Genomic DNA, 18,109 nt, shown 5'->3' with positions numbered 1-18,109 from the left:
AATGTCAAAGCAGGATTTTACAGTTGCAGCTTGAAATATTGCTAATTATGAGCTGTTTTGTGCTCAGCCGCAGCCATCGTTCATTTTCATGATGGATTCTGTCAGTTGACAGTTATTTTGAACTATTACATAGTTCAATTTTTTTATTTAGGTAGTTCAGTTTATTTAAATTTAGAAAATGTATACCATGGTGTTTTACGTGGTCTCCATGTTTTTTGTTTTAGTGCAAAAGTAACTGAAAGTGTCAGACAAATGTATTGAAACAGAAAGTGGCATGGAAAGAGAAGGCTCATGTGTAAGGACTAAATAAATGTATTTAACGGTAAATTCCACCTATGTGATTGGGGGACTTGTCGTTTATTCTAAATTTCTCCGTTTTTAATGGTTTTTGTTCTAAAATTGGGAATTTGAAACCACGTAAATACAGCGACGAGCTGTCGTCATTGAACGTCCCCCCTCCCAACTGCAGCTGCTGTTGTTGCTAGGCGACCGTTTGTATTGGGGCACGGTGAGCACCTTTTGGCCTTGTTGGAGGAACAAACAACAACAAAAAACGCTTGTTAATTTTAAATTTATTGACGGAAGTAAGCCTGTTTTAACGTCCCACAGGTGAAGTACATAGTCACTGTCGTTGCCGTTTTTAAACCATGGCTCAAGAAACACAGGGCATCGCTCAACTCGAGTTAGACGCTATTATCGGTTTCAACGGTAAGTTCCTGCTAACTTCCTCATCGACTCCGAAATATTGTAAAGACTCGTGTGCTAATTTACGTACAATTTTTATTTTTATTTTCTCTTTGCTAATTGGTGTGTGTATTGCTATTATTTTAGAAGGAGTTGGTGGGATAACGGCCTTGCAAAGAGCCTATACTGTTCAATGACATGTTGCAAGTTTGAACTGGCAGAGATTGCACATTCTGACTAGTCTCTGCTCATACACCTTAAAAAAACACTGTCCATTGTGATCATAAACGGGTTGTCTTTGTGCGATTGTTCTCATGGCATGGATTGGTATGCTTTATTTCATCAGGGCACGTGCCTTCTGGCCTTAGAGTCCATCCAGACAGAGAACACCTGATCTATCCTCTCGGATGCACAGTTATTCTGAAGAGAATCACAGATGACAAGCAGGAGTTCCTGCATGGGCACACAAACAATGTATCCTGTATTTCAGTGTCCAAAAGTGGATCATACATTGCCTCTGGACAAGTCAACTTCATGGGCTTTCAGGTAGCCCTACTCAGGATATGTTTTATATAAAGTCTGATTAAGGTACTCAAACCATGGCCAGCCACTGCATGTTGTAATTTAACATTTTGTTTAAATCCACATTTTTCTAGGCAGCAGTGATTATCTGGAACTTTGCACAGAGAGCAATTCATGCCCAGCTGCTACTCCACAAGGCTAAGGTGGAGGCACTCGCGTTCTCTCCCAACGACAAGTATCTGGTGTCTCTTGGGGGTCAGGACGATGACAGGTAGGGCGCCGTACAGCAGCACGCGGGAACATAAAATGCAGGATGGAAATTCAGAATGTAGTGCGCGAGGTGTTGGTTGTGTGTTCTCAGAATAGTCGTCTGGAATATTGAGACCAAGCAGGCCATCTGTGGGAGCCCGGCTTCAGGTCGCACCGCCGGTCACAGCCTCACTGTGCAGTACTCAAACACAGATGACAACATTTTTGTTTCTGGCGGGAGGTGAGTGAATTATCAGCTAGAATTCTGTTAGACGTGGGCACAGTTTATACATTATCTGCGGTGTTATGAAATCAATATCAGTATACTTGCTTATGAGATTTCCTTGTCATCAAAGTTTGTTTTTTTTCTCTCAAAGTGCATCTTATCCTGATCACTTTGATTAGCATTCCACTACCTTTCTGTTTCATTACCACTGGTCTTTTTTTGGGCAGCCAAACGTTGCGAGTCTGGGAACTGGATCTCCCCAACAGAAAAATAAGGCCCACAGACTGTAACACAGGCAAGCTGAAGAGGATTGTGAAATGCATCGAGGTACGAGGCCATGAGATCAGTTGTTCACTCAGGTTGTTCAACTAGTTTGCAGATTTGAGGTCCACATGAGTTCTGCACAACGTCGCCAGTGTGGCCTTATTCCAAAAAAAGTGAAAAAAACGTGAATGACTTGATTGAAAATGAATACATTTGCAGAAAGGCTTGCAGAGAAATGATATCACACAGTGGCATATTGAAATGGATCCTTCTTGACATGCTGTTCTGTGCAAAAATCATGAATCATCACTGACTTTTTTTTTACATTGCCAGGAAATCTGGAAATGGGTGCAGTGATTTATGGCAAAAATGCCGTTTTTAAAAAGCAAAAACAGGGTTTGTACAATTCTACAGAGCTTCAAAGTCAGTGTCGACTTAAGCATGAGCACCTTTTTAATTTTTCAACACAGACCCTCTGAGACAAGCTCTTTTTGTAATATCAGATTTGAAGTGCTCTTCAGGAATAGTTCTCCAGGCATGTTGAAGGATGTTCCAAAGCTCTTCTCTGGATGTTGACTGCCCTCTTGTTCAGTTCTCTGTCAAGATGATCCCACACTGCTTTGATAATGTTGAAGTAAGGGCTCTGGGGAGGCTTCATCCCTCCATTAGACCCGTTGCCACTGATTTTGAGTCCAGTTCTTATTTTATTTGGCGTACCTCACACTGATGATAGGCTCCCTGTTTCCCTTTAAGAATGACTTTGCTTTCAGATGCTGTTCATCTGCTTCTGTATTCTTAATTTGTTTTAAAGACACATTGCACACCACGGTGCTGTTTTGACATTTTGTGTAGATCCAACTAAAGAAATGGGAACAAATTATGTCTTTAACACAAGCTGCTAGTAAAATTGATTCTTTGCTAAGTTGTTTCCGATTCATCCCTTGGGTTCGGTTGCTTGGTTATGATTGACTGATTTATAAGTTGGTGTTAAGTGGCTTAGCGAAGAAAAAAAACCCACATTCCTTTGAAAATCATCAGGTACAAGGACTGAACTGAAAATGAGACAAAAAAAAAACAGCTTATCTCCAAAGTAAAACTTTGAAAGACCTTCAGAAAGCCTGGAGAACTAATACTTTTTCTCTAGACCACTTTAGAAGATTACAAGTCTGATTCCTTGGTAGCAAAATGTGCTATATGACATGACATGACATGTATGACAGGGATACTATCATTTCTCATCATTCCAAAAAGTATATTACACCAGATATGCAGAAAAAAGTGGGCTGCTCATGTTCATTTGCTGTTATCGCACAGGTATCTGAGGATGATCAGTTTATTTTCTGTGGAACCACCAGTGGAGACATAATGAAAATTAACCTGAAGATGGGGATTCTGAGTGACTATGGTCCAGTTAAAGTGAAATACTGCCAGGTAAGCCATCCCAGCAGTGCTCATTGTTTTCATATTTGGACACAGAATTGAACTTGTCTGTCTCCTTTTGAGTTTTTTTATTTTTTGTAATTTACTGAGTCATTTATGTGTAAGATGTGTCAGCTTTTGCTCATACTTCATAGAATTATTTTTTAAGACAGATTCAACTAAATTGAATTGTTAACAGCATTTGCAAAGTTCTATTTTTCATTCAAATGGATTTCAATTTTTTTTTTAGTATCATATGATTAGAGTCAGGCAGTGTGGTGGTTAGCACCAGAGGGTTCCAGCAAGAGGGTTCCAGGTTCAGTTCCCAGCTGGGGCCTTTCTGTGTGGAGTTTGCATGTTCTCCTGTGTATGCGTGGGTTCTGTCCAGGTCCTCCGTCTTCCTCCCACCGTCCAAAAACATACATATTAGGTTAATTGGCGACTCTAAAATTGTCCTTAGGAGTGAGTGTGAGCGTGTGTGGTCGTTTGTCTCGTTTGTGGCCCTGTGATGGACTGGCGACCTGTCCTGCCTCTTGCCCAATGACAGCTGGGATAAGCTCCAGCCCCCCCCACGACCCTACATTGGATTAAGCGGGTATAAAAAATGGATGGATGGATGGATGATTAGTCTTCTCTGTGCAGGGCGTCAGTGTCCTCAGGCTGCTGCAGTCTGGGGACCTGCTGGTGGGTTCTGGATCTGGCGCCTTGACTTTGTGCTCCAAAGCTAACTTCAAAACTCTTAAGTGAGTCTCAGACTTGTATCATTTCTATGTTCCTCACACTTCCTCATACTTGCATTTTAAAACACTTAAAGATGTAAAAGGACCAGTATTTCTGTGTTCATTGTGCTTCTCTTTTTGCGCCCTCGCTCACCACATTAGGATAGCCCAGCTGGAAAAGGGGGTGACTTCAATCGCCGGAAGTGCAGATGAGCAACAGTTCTTTGTTGGAACAGAGGCTGCACAGATGTATTGCCTCAGTTGTGAGAGCTTCAAAGCTGAACTCGTGTCCACCAGCCACAGCAGTGCTGTCAAGGACGTAGCCATCCCTTTGTAAGTGGCCGGCAGACAATTCAGGATTGGAGAGTCAAAGGTGTCAGTCAGAGATAACAAAACATTTCTAATCTAAGCTCCACCAGGGGGAATAAAATTGCCTTGTTTCAGCTTTTTGAATTGGTGAGGGCTGTACAGTTGGCCATAAATTGACTAAATGACGTACAGAAAAATGAAACTCTGTTAAAGCACTGCTGTTAAAGTAGCTCCCTGCCCGCCCTGAAGCAGAAAGAGAGATATTTCTAAGCCTGTATTTACTCAGTTATGAACAAGATAAATGTTTGGACGAGATCAGTAGTGTGTCGATGCCTTTGCAGCTTTCAACAAGGACCAAAGAGCGCAACTATCAGCCCCCTATACAACTGTTTTAAGTTCTGTAAACATAAGCCATCGGGTTTTACTTTTGTCAAGCACAACATATCTCTCCTTCACTTCATCTGCTGGTTGGCCTTACATTTACACTTAAAGAGAGAAGTACCTCCTTCTTTATTTCAGTAACAGCATTTCTTAAACATCCAGACAGGATATTGTAATGTCTGCAGCTTTTTACTCCCACAATCACAGTTTTATTTTCATATAACAGCAACTCAAGTCCCACAACTTCCTCCAACATTTCTCACGCCTCACTTCAATTCCCCGCTGAGCTCACTAGAGGGTGACACATGCATGCCTCATCCATTGTGTTCTGAGAAAAATGTCAATAGTTTGTTTTTTCTAAAACCTCTTTCTTTATGACAATTTTTCTCAATGGAACTTTGATTACCTAAAGATGAATGCCTTTTGCTCAGCTTAACCCAACTTAACCTTAAGTGAGGTCAGCGACCCACATTCACATGACTAATTCCACATTTCTCTTTGTATTTCATGGACTAGTGGAACATCTGAACTGTTTGCAACCTGCTCGGATCAAGACATCAGACTGTGGCACAAAGACAGGCCCAAAGAGCTGCTGCGTATCACAGTTCCTAATGTGACCTGCAATTCCCTGGACTTCATGACTGATGGACATAGCATCATCAGTGGTAAGAATCAGGGAGAGATATCCACCCACAACAATACATTTTCTGTCTTTAAATCAGTCTCAACCGTGCAGAAATCTGCAGTTTACTTATATCTGACATGATTTTTTTCTCAAGTAGTGAGTCAAACTAATCGTCTTGGTAGTAAAAATGGATTTCACTCTCTTTTCTAGCCTGGAATGATAATAAGATTCGTGTATTTGCACCCGAAAGTGGACGCCTGATGCTCACCATTAACAATGCACACAAAAGGGGTGTGACAGCCATCGCTGGCACCAGGGACTGCAAAAGGATCGTCAGTGGAGGGGGAGATGGACAGGTCGGTAGACGTAATACGGACACAGCAGATATTTCTGTTTTCATATCATGTTCAAACTCCTACGAGTATCATGAACAGGTTCCATTTTATCATCATGGCACCCTGTAATTCTTCGAGAGGTCACCTGTTATTTTGAATATTCTCCTGCTTGACTCCTTTTTTTGCACAGGTAGATTTGTCTGATGTACTTTTCTGTGCATTACTGTGTGGCCTTTCAATTAGAATTTTCTCTGAGACACGCAGTAAGTTATTGAGAACACCTGCACACACTAAATTGAATCCATTATGTTATACTGCATGTTCAGGATATAGACATCACCATAAAGTCACTACTTCATAGCGCAAGTCTTTTGGGTTATGTCTCTATAAGTTTGGCACGTTTAGACAATGAAATGTTTGCTCATTCCTCAACTGCTCCAGTTCTTTAAATCTGAATGGCCTGCAGTGGTGTGCAGCACCATGTGGTGTGACTCGTACAGCCAGACAAACCAGATAGTTCTCAGGAAGACTGAACCAGCTTTTCTTCTGGATTTTACCTTTACATAACACAATCGCTCATTCTTTCATTCTGACTTTGCTCTGAATCTCCTTCTCCAGCTGATGATAACTATTACCACACCATGACACCAGGAGCACCATGCATGCAGAGACCGTGGCATTATCTTGTAAACTGAGCCCAGTTTTGATAATCATATTATCAATGTTACTCGAGCTGCTTTCTACCAGCTGGATCTAAAGTTAGAAAGCTTTTATCTCCAACTGACTCTGAGAAATTTATTCATGCATTCATATCAAGCAGGTTGGATTACTTTAATGCTTATTTTAAGGATTATCCAAACAATCCGTGGGATGGCTTCAACTCATTCAGAATACAGCTGCCAGAGTTCTTCCACAAACATGGAAATTTGAACACATGTTTATGTTTATGTTTATGTATTTAGCAGACGCTTTTATCCAAAGCGACTTACAAATTAAGATATAACAAGCTATAAAAAAAGCACATCACTACAATGTTAAAGACCCTCCACTGTCTAGCTGTTCATTACAGAATCTCCTTTGAAATCCTCCGACTAGTCCATAAAGCATTTAACAGTCTTACTTTCTCACCACATATAGCCCAGTCAGATCTCTATCCCATCATCAGATGGAGGTCTTTCAGCTGTTCCCAGAATTAGATGCAAATCTGCCGAGGCTTCTTCCAGTTACTGTGGTCTAGATCTCTGGAACAAAATACCTGCTGATCTGAGGTCCATTACAACTGTGTGTGCAGTTGAGATGGTTGGGTTTGGGTCAGTTGTGGCATTTTTTTTGTTGGTCAGAATGTTTCATTTTAGTCTCATCTGACCAGGGGACTCTTGTCCCTATGTTTGGGAAGTATTTCTCTGAACTGGAAGAAATGGAAGCTTTTCCACAAACACTCCAAAAAAGTTAGCAGCTCACTTGTTGTACCATATTCTTTCTATTTTCTCATGATATATTAGATGGCTCTTCAACAGGTATTCAGAGATGTCATTCTTTTATAACCCAACTTCTCAGAGGTTAAGAGGTTTTAATGGGTTAATAAAATGGGATGTATAAAGGTTTTTCCTGTGAGTTTGTGCTCGTTCTCTGCAGGTGCGTGTTTGGGAGCTGCTGCCGCATGGCCATCGGTTACTGGAGATCATGAAGGAGCACAAAGCCACAGTCTCCTGTGTCAAAATCAAAAGTAACGACAAAGAGTGTATCACTGCCAGCTCTGATGGTGCCTGCATCGTCTGGGATATAGTGTGAGTGGTCCATCCACAGATCATATCAAACTGTAGAAACACACACCTCACATTTACTCGTAGCCCCTCTGAATCTTTAATCTTGTATCATATCTATTAGAAACAGTATGAAAAGTCATAAATCACAGAATATCATCAGTTCGGAAAGCCACTCCATTAAGTTGTAACAGCAGTAAATTAATTTCAGACTACAACTAGGTTTATTTTACTAAGATCAGGAAAGGTGTCAAAAATGAATTAATCATAGTAGTTAAATTATTTAAAGTTTTGTGCACTGATTCCTAAAACATGCATAGCCATAGCTGAGAAAAAAGTTCCAGTGAGAAACACAGCTGTAATAGAGGAGAAATACTGAGGCTGTTCTTTGGTGTCTGGCTTGTACAGTACGAATTAAATTGAATAAAGTGCCTTCTGTATGAAGAAAGCTTAAATCTGTTAAGCCATGGGCTTCTACTGTAAGGAGAGTAAAACCATCGAAAACTCTGACTGTGCTCATATTTTTTCACCGTCTATCTTTTCTCTGAACAAGCCTGTGGATTAAAGGCTTTTTAGGCTGTTTTCATCAAGAGCAGCATGGATTTCCCATTTACGATGATTAATGACTCCTGAAAAGGATTAAGATCAGTGTCTAAGTGAATCCAGTCAGACACAATCGCTTGCTCGTTTTAGAACTTTTGCAAGTCAACATCTTCATTTAGTGGGTTTTCTTGGCTTACAGTACTGTGCAAAGGTTTTGAGCCACCCCTCATGTCCTGATCCAAGTTTGTTGCCAGGTGACGTGTTGTTTTGCACGTACCTTAGAGAATAAATAGGACACGTTTTCTTTTTATCGAGATCTTACCTCTGATGCATGCGAGCTGTATGACCCGTGTTCACAGTAATAAAGAATATTCTCCACTAAAGACTCTTCTAGTCTCATGTACTCTGACTCTTGGTCCCGGTGACAACAGAACGGCTGCTGTGCAGAATTAGGTGCAGTGATTTATTGCAACACGTGTAAATAGAAACGGACAGACAATATATAAGTCAAAAGGGAGTTTTTACAGTTTACTATGGACATGACCACCTTCTATAATGTTGATGATTCATCCCTCCATAAGACCTGTTGCCACTGATTTTCAGTCCACTTGTTGTGTCATTTGGCATATATCTGCCTTTTCTCCCTGTTTCCCTTCCTTAACAATGGCTTCTTGACAGCCACACTTCCATGGAGACCGTTTCTGATGAGACGTGTGTGAAGATAGATTAACTGAAGGGCCAGATGCATCTCTCAGGTCCCGTGTCAGGTTATTGCTGGATCTTGTTCTAATTCTTAAGAACATCACTTTCTGATGCTGTTCATCTGCTGCAGATAGTTTTTCGGTCCTTCTTTAGTCCTCAAAGTTTTCATTATCTCAAATTGTTTAAAGTCACACTTTAACATTATGCTGAGATATGCTAAGCTTTTCATTTAGTAGTTCTTCGGGATTCGCCCTGTCGGTACAAACCTTTTATTCTGGAAGCAACTAACCTTTCTAACCGTCTTTGTAAATGACTCGTATCAGAGTGCCTAAATATACAAGTTAAAATGGGTTCTTTGCTAAGTTGTCTGTTATGTGCAGGCACAACACAACGCTCTTTTGAGTTTGATGTTTTTTTTCCTCAGTAAATGGTCGGACACATGGACTGAAAAAAGATCATGAAAATAATAAAAGACTGAAGGAGCAGCAAATGTCCAAAGAAAACCTTGGAAAGCCCTTTAGAAAGCCTTGAGAACTATTGATCGAGACCACTTTAAAACGATTACAACAAAGTCTGGAAGCAAAATGTAAAGAAATGAGGAGCGGCATAAGACTTTTGCACAGTGCTGTATTTAGTTCAGAATTATTACAAACAGAGTGAGAGCACGTCTGCCAGTTAGGATTTTTTTTTCATGAACACTGCTACACCTGTGAAACTCATTCTGTCTCATTTCTTCTATCTTGTCTATTGGCTCCTCTGTTTTGCCTCCTTTAGTCGATTTGTAAGCCTTCAAATGATGATCGCCAACACACTGTTCCGGACCTTGTGCTACCATCCAGAGGAATACCAGATCATCACCAGTGGCACTGACAGAAAGGTCTGTTGTGGTTGTTAATATTCCTTCAGTACATTTTCATCTAATCTAATTTTAAGTGATAAAAAACTATATTTGTTGCCTGTTTCTTATCCTGCCCAGTATGACCCATCAGAGTGATCTCGTGAGCTTTTTTTTTCAATCGGTTGTTTCATAACTCAGCTGGCACGCCTCAAGGCCAAAATGTAATGCTCGTAATTACTGAAAATCCCTCAAGGTTCAAAGAGACTGGCACTTATCGCTCGAAATTCAAATGCCTCATTATTTTCATTATAATGTCCACTCGGAGACTATGGGAGAAAAGTCTGTTTCTCTGGTAAGAGCAGCCCAGAGGAGCGCAGTGAAAACCTTGCACAGTCATACACCCACACGTCCACGCATTAGTTCGGAATAGATTAGGGTTTGTTTCTCGACACAGTATAATTAAGCCATTGTGCCGGCTGCTAGTGACTGGGGCAAAAACACGCCCTTCATTTAGTGACTCATTTTGATTAGCTGAGCAAAGCTAATTTGCATAAGGTCGGAAGTTCACCGTGGCAGAATGAGACGCTTGTTCCCTTGATTGTGCGCTTTACCCACACCCCTTGAACCCGGCCACACGCTAGACCCATATTGCTGCCGTCCCTGCGTGCTGAGAGCCGAGGACAAGTTGTGCTGATTAACACAGCCCTGTGGATGTGAGCGGAGGAGGAGTGAAAGGGAGGTATTCAGAGAAGGTGAGGGAGAGGAGGGATGGAGAGGAGTGCTGTGGTGTTCGTGCCTTCCTGCGGATGTGCCTGTGCCACCCAAGTGCAAGCCAGATCCACCATCTGCTCATCCCAGGACACAGGCGCTCTGTCTGAGACAACAAATAGCAACGCGCTCTCTCTCCTCTTCACACTCTAAGCTTTCCTCATCTCCCAGCATGCCTCTGGGGAAATTCACACCGACAGAACTGAGAGGAAAAGAAGAAAGGCGGCCAGGAGAACTAAATAGAGTGGGATGTAGGGTGAGGTTGAGGTTGTATTTAATGAGATAGTGATGATGATGCTGTTGCTAATAATGATAATGCAATAAGTGGAGATACAGTACTGACTCACCCTTTCCAAGTTATGCCGTATTGGAGAACTGGAATGGTAGCTGAAAGCATGTGGACTGATTTTTTTCCAATTAAAATGGAGATTTTTGATTTTCTACAAGGAAATGGTTGTTAGGCTGCTAGCAAGCATACTCTTGAACAATACATCATCTAAAGCTTAAGGGGATATCTTTTTTTTTTTTAGGTGAGCATCTTACCTGCAGCAGACAGCGATCAGAGTGCTCTCAGTTGGCTCTCTGGGTCTAGCTCGAGAGCTAACAGCGACTCAGACTGAGAACGGGGCTACGAAAGAGCAAAAAAACCTCACAATTCAAAATTTTGGGGCAAAAGTCGATTTTTGTATCTCACATTTACATTAGACGGTTACATGGAGATGACCTGTGCCACATGGACTGTGTTAAACAGACCGTGTTACATCATGGATGTTGTGCGGTTAAGAAACCCAGCGACAAAGTAAAATAGCTGTCTGATGCAAAAGGGATGTGGTGTAAAAATCAACAGTCAAGCGTTAGCTCCAACTGAGACTTCCCTAAACTGACCATGACACTGACCATGTGGGGGAGCAGAATCGAGTTTTTGACTGAAGCATGTCCAACGCTGTGTGAGCCGCTTGGAACCTTCTTCGTGGTTGTTCATCATATGTGAATGTAACCAAATTGACTGTAGAGACGTCTTTATGTTCCATGAATGATGATTTTGTTGGATGACGTTGCAGTTATAAAATCAGGATTTTATTAGAAAAGAGCGACAGTCTGGAAGTGCTTGAAATACACAAGTGTGAGTTGACACTTCGTCTCAATGGGCTGATTTTTTAAAATCCAAATTTCCGATGCATAAAGTGTGAATTTGGGGTTGCCTACAGCATTTCCAGACCGTTGCTCTGCTCTAATAAAATCCTAATTTTATAACCAATGTGTTGTCTGAGAAAATCACCATTCGAGAAAATGAAAGGCTACAACTGTGCAGTGAATTTGGCTGAATATGCATGATGATTTCCCACAGGGCAGAGAGTGTCCTGAAGGTCCACAGCACTGCAGCGACTTCATATAAATTAAGTTAAAGGGAAAAAAATGGAAAAGATGAGATATTGCTTTAAAGTTAAACCCTCTCTGGAGTTCATGCTTACAGTCTGTGCACAATTCTTGCTCAAATCATGTTCATCAGAACTCATCGTGTCAGTGAACAAATACAGCTCACTCAGTCAATCCAAGAATCAAACCTGAATGATTTTCAAAAGGGAAAGTCTTTCATGGTCCAACAAGCTCGTTGATTCTCCATGTTTAGAAGAAATATAACAAATAAGTAAAATGACCATTGAATTGGATTTTTTTTTGCCCTTTGAAAGTATTCGGTAGTCAGTACTGCCTCCCTTCTCTTCGCTCACTGAAATGATCCTTCCATTCGTGGACAGCTTCTTGATGTGGGTGTGATTTTTCTGAAACTGCAACCACATGTCTAAAAAGATGTGTCATCCTGCCTCGCTGCAAATCTCATGTTTGCGACGGACCCACAAGTTTTTATAGGATTTAACTGAGGTCAAAGGTCATAGTGTCCTTCATAAAGATCATTGCTTTCCAAGGTCAGCTGACTTGACGTTTTGTGCATTAGTGTTGCGGCATGCCTCTGTCCATCTGCTTCACCGAGCATCTCTCTCTGTTCGTGCCTGTTTGATCTGTCTTTGATGGCGTTGTTTACCTTGCCCACGTCCCTGAGCTCGACACCTTGCATTGGTTGCTGTTCTGGATTGCAGTAGCACAGCAGGATGATAGAGGGTAGCACCATAGCGCAGTGGTGACGACCTGCTGGGAATGCCACGTGACAGACTGTCCTGGGTGTACCCCATCTCTCACTGAATGTCAGGCTGGGACGGGCTCCCACGCCCCTCAGAACCTTTTAAAGATAAGCAGGGCAAACAGAATGCATGGATGGAGAATAATGGGTTTCCTCGTAACTCTGCATTTAATTTCTCCCTGTAGTTAACTTTCCTCTTTGTGCTTGGTATACCCTGTGTAGTTGTGAACTGTTTGTCCCATATTTAAGGTGAGCCAACAATAGGTCTGATATCTGCTTGTAATTAATTATCTGGTGGCATGTGTGGTGGCTGTGGGCCAGTTTCCCAGGCTGAGATGGAGGAAACACAGATGGGCCAAGACAACTCACGCAGGTGGGGGTCTCTGATAAGCTAGAAAAATTACATGAGACAGAAGAGAGGGGTTGTGACGCAGGCAATGAGGAAGAGAGAGAAAATGCAGGAGGAAGGAGGAGAACATATACAGTAGCTTTCATCATTCTGGCAAAAACAGATGTCTGTGCATTAGTGTTGATAGAAGGCTTGGATAGCACACTGCTGCCGGAGGCATCAGCAACACCTGTCAGAACTGAGTGAATGTGCAAAAAAGAAGAAGAATAACAACAACAAAAAACAACCACTCCGGTTTCACACATAGTGAAATGGAAATGATTGTAGAACTTTTTATTTGGTGTTCATAATGACCGTGACTGTGTTCCTCTAAATCAAGCAATTCATGGATGTAATAATAAGAGCAAGCCATTCCAGGCAGAAGAATACTGTACACTCAGACTCCCCACATCAACGCTCCTGCTCTTTTTAATGGAAGATTATTGCTCTGAGAGTCAATGTGCCGAAGCTGAAGCTATAAATAAGATTCTTTATTTATTTATTTCCCCTTTTGATCCAACAATATCTGTTCCGATCTGCTGAATGACACGTTCCAACCTGTAATGCTTTATTGGCAATACAGGAAATGGTGTTAGCAAGTCCCAGAAATGTTGGGCTCTTTCTGAGCAGCTCCGTGTGACCTGAGCTTTTCCAACAGCCAAATGATACGATGCACCAACTCTTTTCTTTTCTTGTCAGAGAAAACTTAATTGATTTGAAGTGCAATCTGCTTGGCACGGGTTTTACTAACTGTGAAATGGCCCCTAGACTTTAACACTCTGATATCATTGTTGAGATGAGCTACTAAGTCTTCCACGGGAGACTCGTTTCTGCAGGATGGCTCAGGAGGCTGATTTTAATGATCAAGCCCACCTGTGCCCTTGTTTACAACAGCTTACTTATAAAATTTAACCAGCTTATTTGTGTAAATAACAAGGAAGGATCGCTTTTAGGCCATCAGGCCTGCTGCTGTAAATAAGCTCAGCCAACAACTGCCTTTTGTGATACTTGGTACTATGGCAGCTGTTCAGTAGGGAAGATTAAATCTCATTTAGATCAGCAAGCAAGGTTTGAAAAGTTGGGTGTGACAGGTTGATAGAGACCAACCACTTTTCAGTCATCTACAGTGCACAATATCATCCAAATATTTAGAGAATCTGAAGACGTCTCTGTGTGCAAGGCCCACAGCTGAAAATCAATACCGGGTGCCCGAAATCTACGGGCACTGCATTTAAAACGGGCATTATTCTGTCACTGAAATGACTGCATGGGCTTCCAGAAATCATTGACTGTCAACACAGTTCACCATGACACGCACAAATGCAGATTCCATATGTGAACATCTGGGGTGGTATGATTTGGTTCCGCAGAATTTTTTCACATACGTTTGTTTCAACATCTCATTTTGTTCCATAAACAAAGCCTGTGATACACGTGGGACACCTGCAACTGCATTTCAGGCTATCTCTGTGTTCATTTGATTCTCAGGTTGCTTACTGGGACGTTTACGATGGCTCGATCATCAGAGAGCTGGAGGGTTCCCAGTCTGGGGCTATCAACGGCATGCACATCACACAGGACGGCAAACACTTTGTGACAGGTTACACATCTGCTGCTTGTTGTGATGCTTCTGTGCTCTGTTTGGACAGCTTTACGTTGGGGTTAAATTCCAAGCAAAGATACATACCGAATCTATTAATTCTCTTTGGTGCACGGCTCATGATACGGATAGTAATCATTTGACATTGTGCTCCTGCAAAGGCTGGGAATTGTAGGCATAGTTTCATAGTGACTTTTAGTTTTCAGAACCGTTTCATCAATTCAAAGCCTTTGTTTTCCGCTCTCCTAATGACACTATAGGTTGTTATTTTCACAGTTTTCTTTCAGATCATCAGTATATATATTAGAGCTAGGACTCGATTAAAAAAATTAATCTAATTAATTAGAGGCTTTGTAATTAATTAATCGCATTTTAATCGCATAAAAATATTTGACCTGAGAACAGCGAGAAGCAATTTTTTTTCACATGGATTTTAGTATACCATTGAATAATAACTGAATACATAAGCTTAATCAACAAAACATTGTTTGTTTGTTTTTTCAAGGTGGTACTTAACCAACTGTCCTCGATGTTTTATCGACGCTTCCATCCATCCATCCGTCCGTTTTAAAAAATTTTTTTATGTCTTTTAATGACCAGGACAGATAAAAAGAGACAGAAAGCAGAGAGAGGGGAAATGACACGCAGTAAAAGGCCGTTCGATGCGGGATTCGAACCGGGGCCGACAGCAGCGAGGACTAGAGGCTACCCTCTATACATGGGGCCCCTGCACAGCCCACTGCTATGCTACTGACCACCTCATCCGTCTGTTTTTTAAAAATTTCCCTTCCACGGGACCAACCAAAGCGGTCTCAACAGCTTCTTCGTTCATGTTTGTTCGCTGTGGTTTGTTGTTGTCTGAAGTCATGAACGTTAGTTGGTGCTCCAGTATAATCGGCACGCCTGAAACTCATCCAGGGAGTCATGTTCCGTGGTGCAAAAATAAGTGCGATTGAAATGCGTTAATTTTTTTTAAATGCGTTAATTTTGCCTAATTAATTAATCTTAATTAATGTGTTAAAGTCCCGGCCCTAATATATATATACATTTCTTTTCACCTTCTCTGCCAGGCGGAGACGACAAGATGGTTAAGGTGTGGGACTTCATGGAAGGTGAGGTAACCCACGTAGGCGTAGCTCATGGCAGCAGCATCACCAGCATGAAGATCTGCTCCAACAGCCGCATCCTGGTCAGCACCAGCGCCGACGGGGCCATTCTGCGGTGGAAGTTCCCTCATCCCTCCCCCTCCTGATGTAGTGTGGGGTCCTGCAGGCTGGAAGAAACTGAGATCTTTACTCCTTCTCTGATTTATTTTGTTTTGGGAAAGTTTCTTCCTTTACATTTTCTTTGAACTAGCTGAATTCGACAGCTTTACATCATTAGTGCAGAATGGATCGACATTTGAAAGATAATAAATTGACTTGATTAAGCAACACTGGCTATGTTGGATTCAGACAATATTTACATTTTAATGATTTACACGAGGATTTAAGCTTCAACTATGGCCAAATGGCTTTCATTAAACCAGCCATGAGTTATTGGACATGTATATCGATTTAATTCAAAACAAAAATGTATAGTGCTAATACCTTTCCACTTTTGTTTTGAAAGGGAAAGCTTATGTCGTTTAAACCTTCACTCCACGGCATGGAACATCACAGTATCTGCATTCACATCGTAGTATCACATTAGCTTCAGAATGCTTTTATCTGGTATGCTGCTGGAACATTTTCCCATAACAGTGCTGGAATAAAAGCCTCAGGAAAATTAGAGAAATATTGAATGGCTACCTCACTATCTGTTTTAATAAATCCACACATCTGGTCCACTAAATTCAATCTTTAGCACTGCTGAGCTGTGAAATTAAGCCTCAGATGATTAGAATATTGAACACTGCACAAAATATGCTTGAACCCTGTTGAAAGGCAGAGCTGCACATTGGGATTCATTTGACCAGCTTTGCAGGGTTTCCTGTGAAGCAGCAGCAGGAGCTGCATTTATGTGCATGTAGACGGTGGACTGGCCCTCTTCTCAGCAGGAGAAATGATGTGCTGTAAATGATGGTGCGTTACAGACGAGATATTTTGTCCAGTGTGACGAAACAAGTGGACACTGTGTGCGGTACATGTGAATAGTTCCTCTCAGTTCTATCCATTTAGAGCAAGATGAGATCTTATGCATGACATCCACAAACGTTCGCACATGAAAGCCATATGCAGTCAAATGAAAAAGAAGCTACACCTTGTTTCTTTTGAAGGTTTTTCATGTCGGGTTCATGTAATGAAGAAAAATCCTCTGGTCTCCCCCAAAGTGCCTTTATGAGAGAAATACAACCTCAGATTAACAGCATCACGTGACATGTTACACCTTTTGATTATTTATTTCAGAGAATCTAAGCCAAGAGCAGTGCCAGAAACTAAGTGCACCCCATGATTGAACAGCTTGTAGAAGCACCTTTAAGTAATCATTTTTTGCACATCATTCTCACATCTTTGTGGAGGAATTTAGTCCCACTCTTTAAAACGTTGCCTCAGTTCATTGACCTTATCCACAGCTCTCTTAATGGCACCTTCCTTCATGCAACACTTTTCATAACATGTAAACCAATCTCCAGAGATGGAGAAAGCCGGCAACATTCTATACAGCACATAAACATGCACAGCCATAGCTTCACTTACTGTATATACATACAAGCACACACAGATATGCAAGCATAAACCAACCACCAAAAAAAAAAAAGGTTCCTCCACACCACTCCAGTGAAACAATCTTCTGCTGTAGATTTCCTGCCATGTTTGGGATTCTTGCCCCGTTGCATGACTTTGGCCAAGCTGTAGCTCTCGGACAGATGGCCTCACATTTGACTTTGGACATTGGATTGTTAACATCATGATGGCAAGGTGGCAAGGTGCCGTGGCTGCAAAACCAGCCCAAATCATCAGCCCTCCACCACCGTGCTTGACAGGTGGTCGGAGGGGTTTGTGCTGATGTGCTGCGTTTGGTTTTCAGTTTACATGGTCACGTGAATTACCTTCAAACATCTCAACTTAGGTCTCACGCTAACCGAGGCCGTAGAGTCAGAGATGCACAGTAGCTCTGGGGTTTTTTTGCCATTTCTCTGAGCACTGCACAGCCTGACCTCGGAGTGAACTTGCTGTGACGTCCACTCCAGGGAAGAATTGCAACTGTCTGGAACGTTGTCCGCTTGTGAATAATATCGTCTCACTGTAGAATGACTGCAGGACTCAAAACTCTTCAGAAATGGTTGTATAACTCTTCCAGATTGATGGGCAGATAAAAATTACTCCTCTAAGATGGCTGCTGCTGTCTTTCCTCCTTGGCATTGTGTTAACTCCCACCTGAACGCTCCAGACCAGCAAAGTGCAAACACAGATTCTGCATTTTGGCTTGGTTCTGATTTAAACGTTACCACAGTGTAACATGTCATGTGTTGTTACTCATCTGAGGTGGTGTTTGCATCATTTTCAAGACCTGCTGAGGACCGGTGGAATCATTTGTTATTTTGTCCTGATATGCAAAATCTCCTTTTTCACATTTTCTTAGAAAAGCTGTATGTGAACAAGTGTTTCAGTACATTGGGTACATGTTCTGTAGGAAGTTGATGAGCAGCTTTAGA

General features: G+C 41.7%; 1 protein-coding gene across 2 annotated transcripts; it reads left to right on the top strand.

Annotated features, from left to right (window-relative positions):
- Positions 1 to 588: 588 nt before the first annotated feature.
- Positions 589 to 15,906, top strand: cfap52 (cilia and flagella associated protein 52). 2 transcript variants are annotated; one of them, XM_072383873.1, is made up of 14 exons: positions 589 to 708; positions 1,031 to 1,230; positions 1,341 to 1,477; positions 1,568 to 1,696; positions 1,909 to 2,008; positions 3,260 to 3,376; positions 4,007 to 4,107; positions 4,246 to 4,416; positions 5,290 to 5,438; positions 5,609 to 5,754; positions 7,369 to 7,520; positions 9,516 to 9,618; positions 14,361 to 14,472; positions 15,543 to 15,906. In XM_072383873.1, exons 1-14 carry the CDS (start codon positions 648 to 650, stop codon positions 15,722 to 15,724), a joined length of 1,860 nt encoding a protein of 619 aa, XP_072239974.1. In that variant the 5' UTR covers positions 589 to 647; the 3' UTR covers positions 15,725 to 15,906. The 2 variants fall into 2 exon arrangements, with proteins under 2 accessions (XP_072239974.1, XP_072239973.1); XM_072383872.1 differs by lacking the exon at positions 589 to 708 and having other exon boundaries at positions 1,157 to 1,230.
- The last annotated feature ends 2,203 nt before the right edge of the window (positions 15,907 to 18,109 follow it).

The sequence above is a fragment of the Leuresthes tenuis genome, unplaced genomic scaffold, assembly GCF_036924035.1.
Source record: "Leuresthes tenuis unplaced genomic scaffold, fLeuTen1.0.hap1 SCAF_4, whole genome shotgun sequence".
Classification (NCBI taxonomy): domain Eukaryota; kingdom Metazoa; phylum Chordata; class Actinopteri; order Atheriniformes; family Atherinopsidae; genus Leuresthes; species Leuresthes tenuis.
This window is presented reverse-complemented; position numbering and strand designations above follow the sequence as displayed.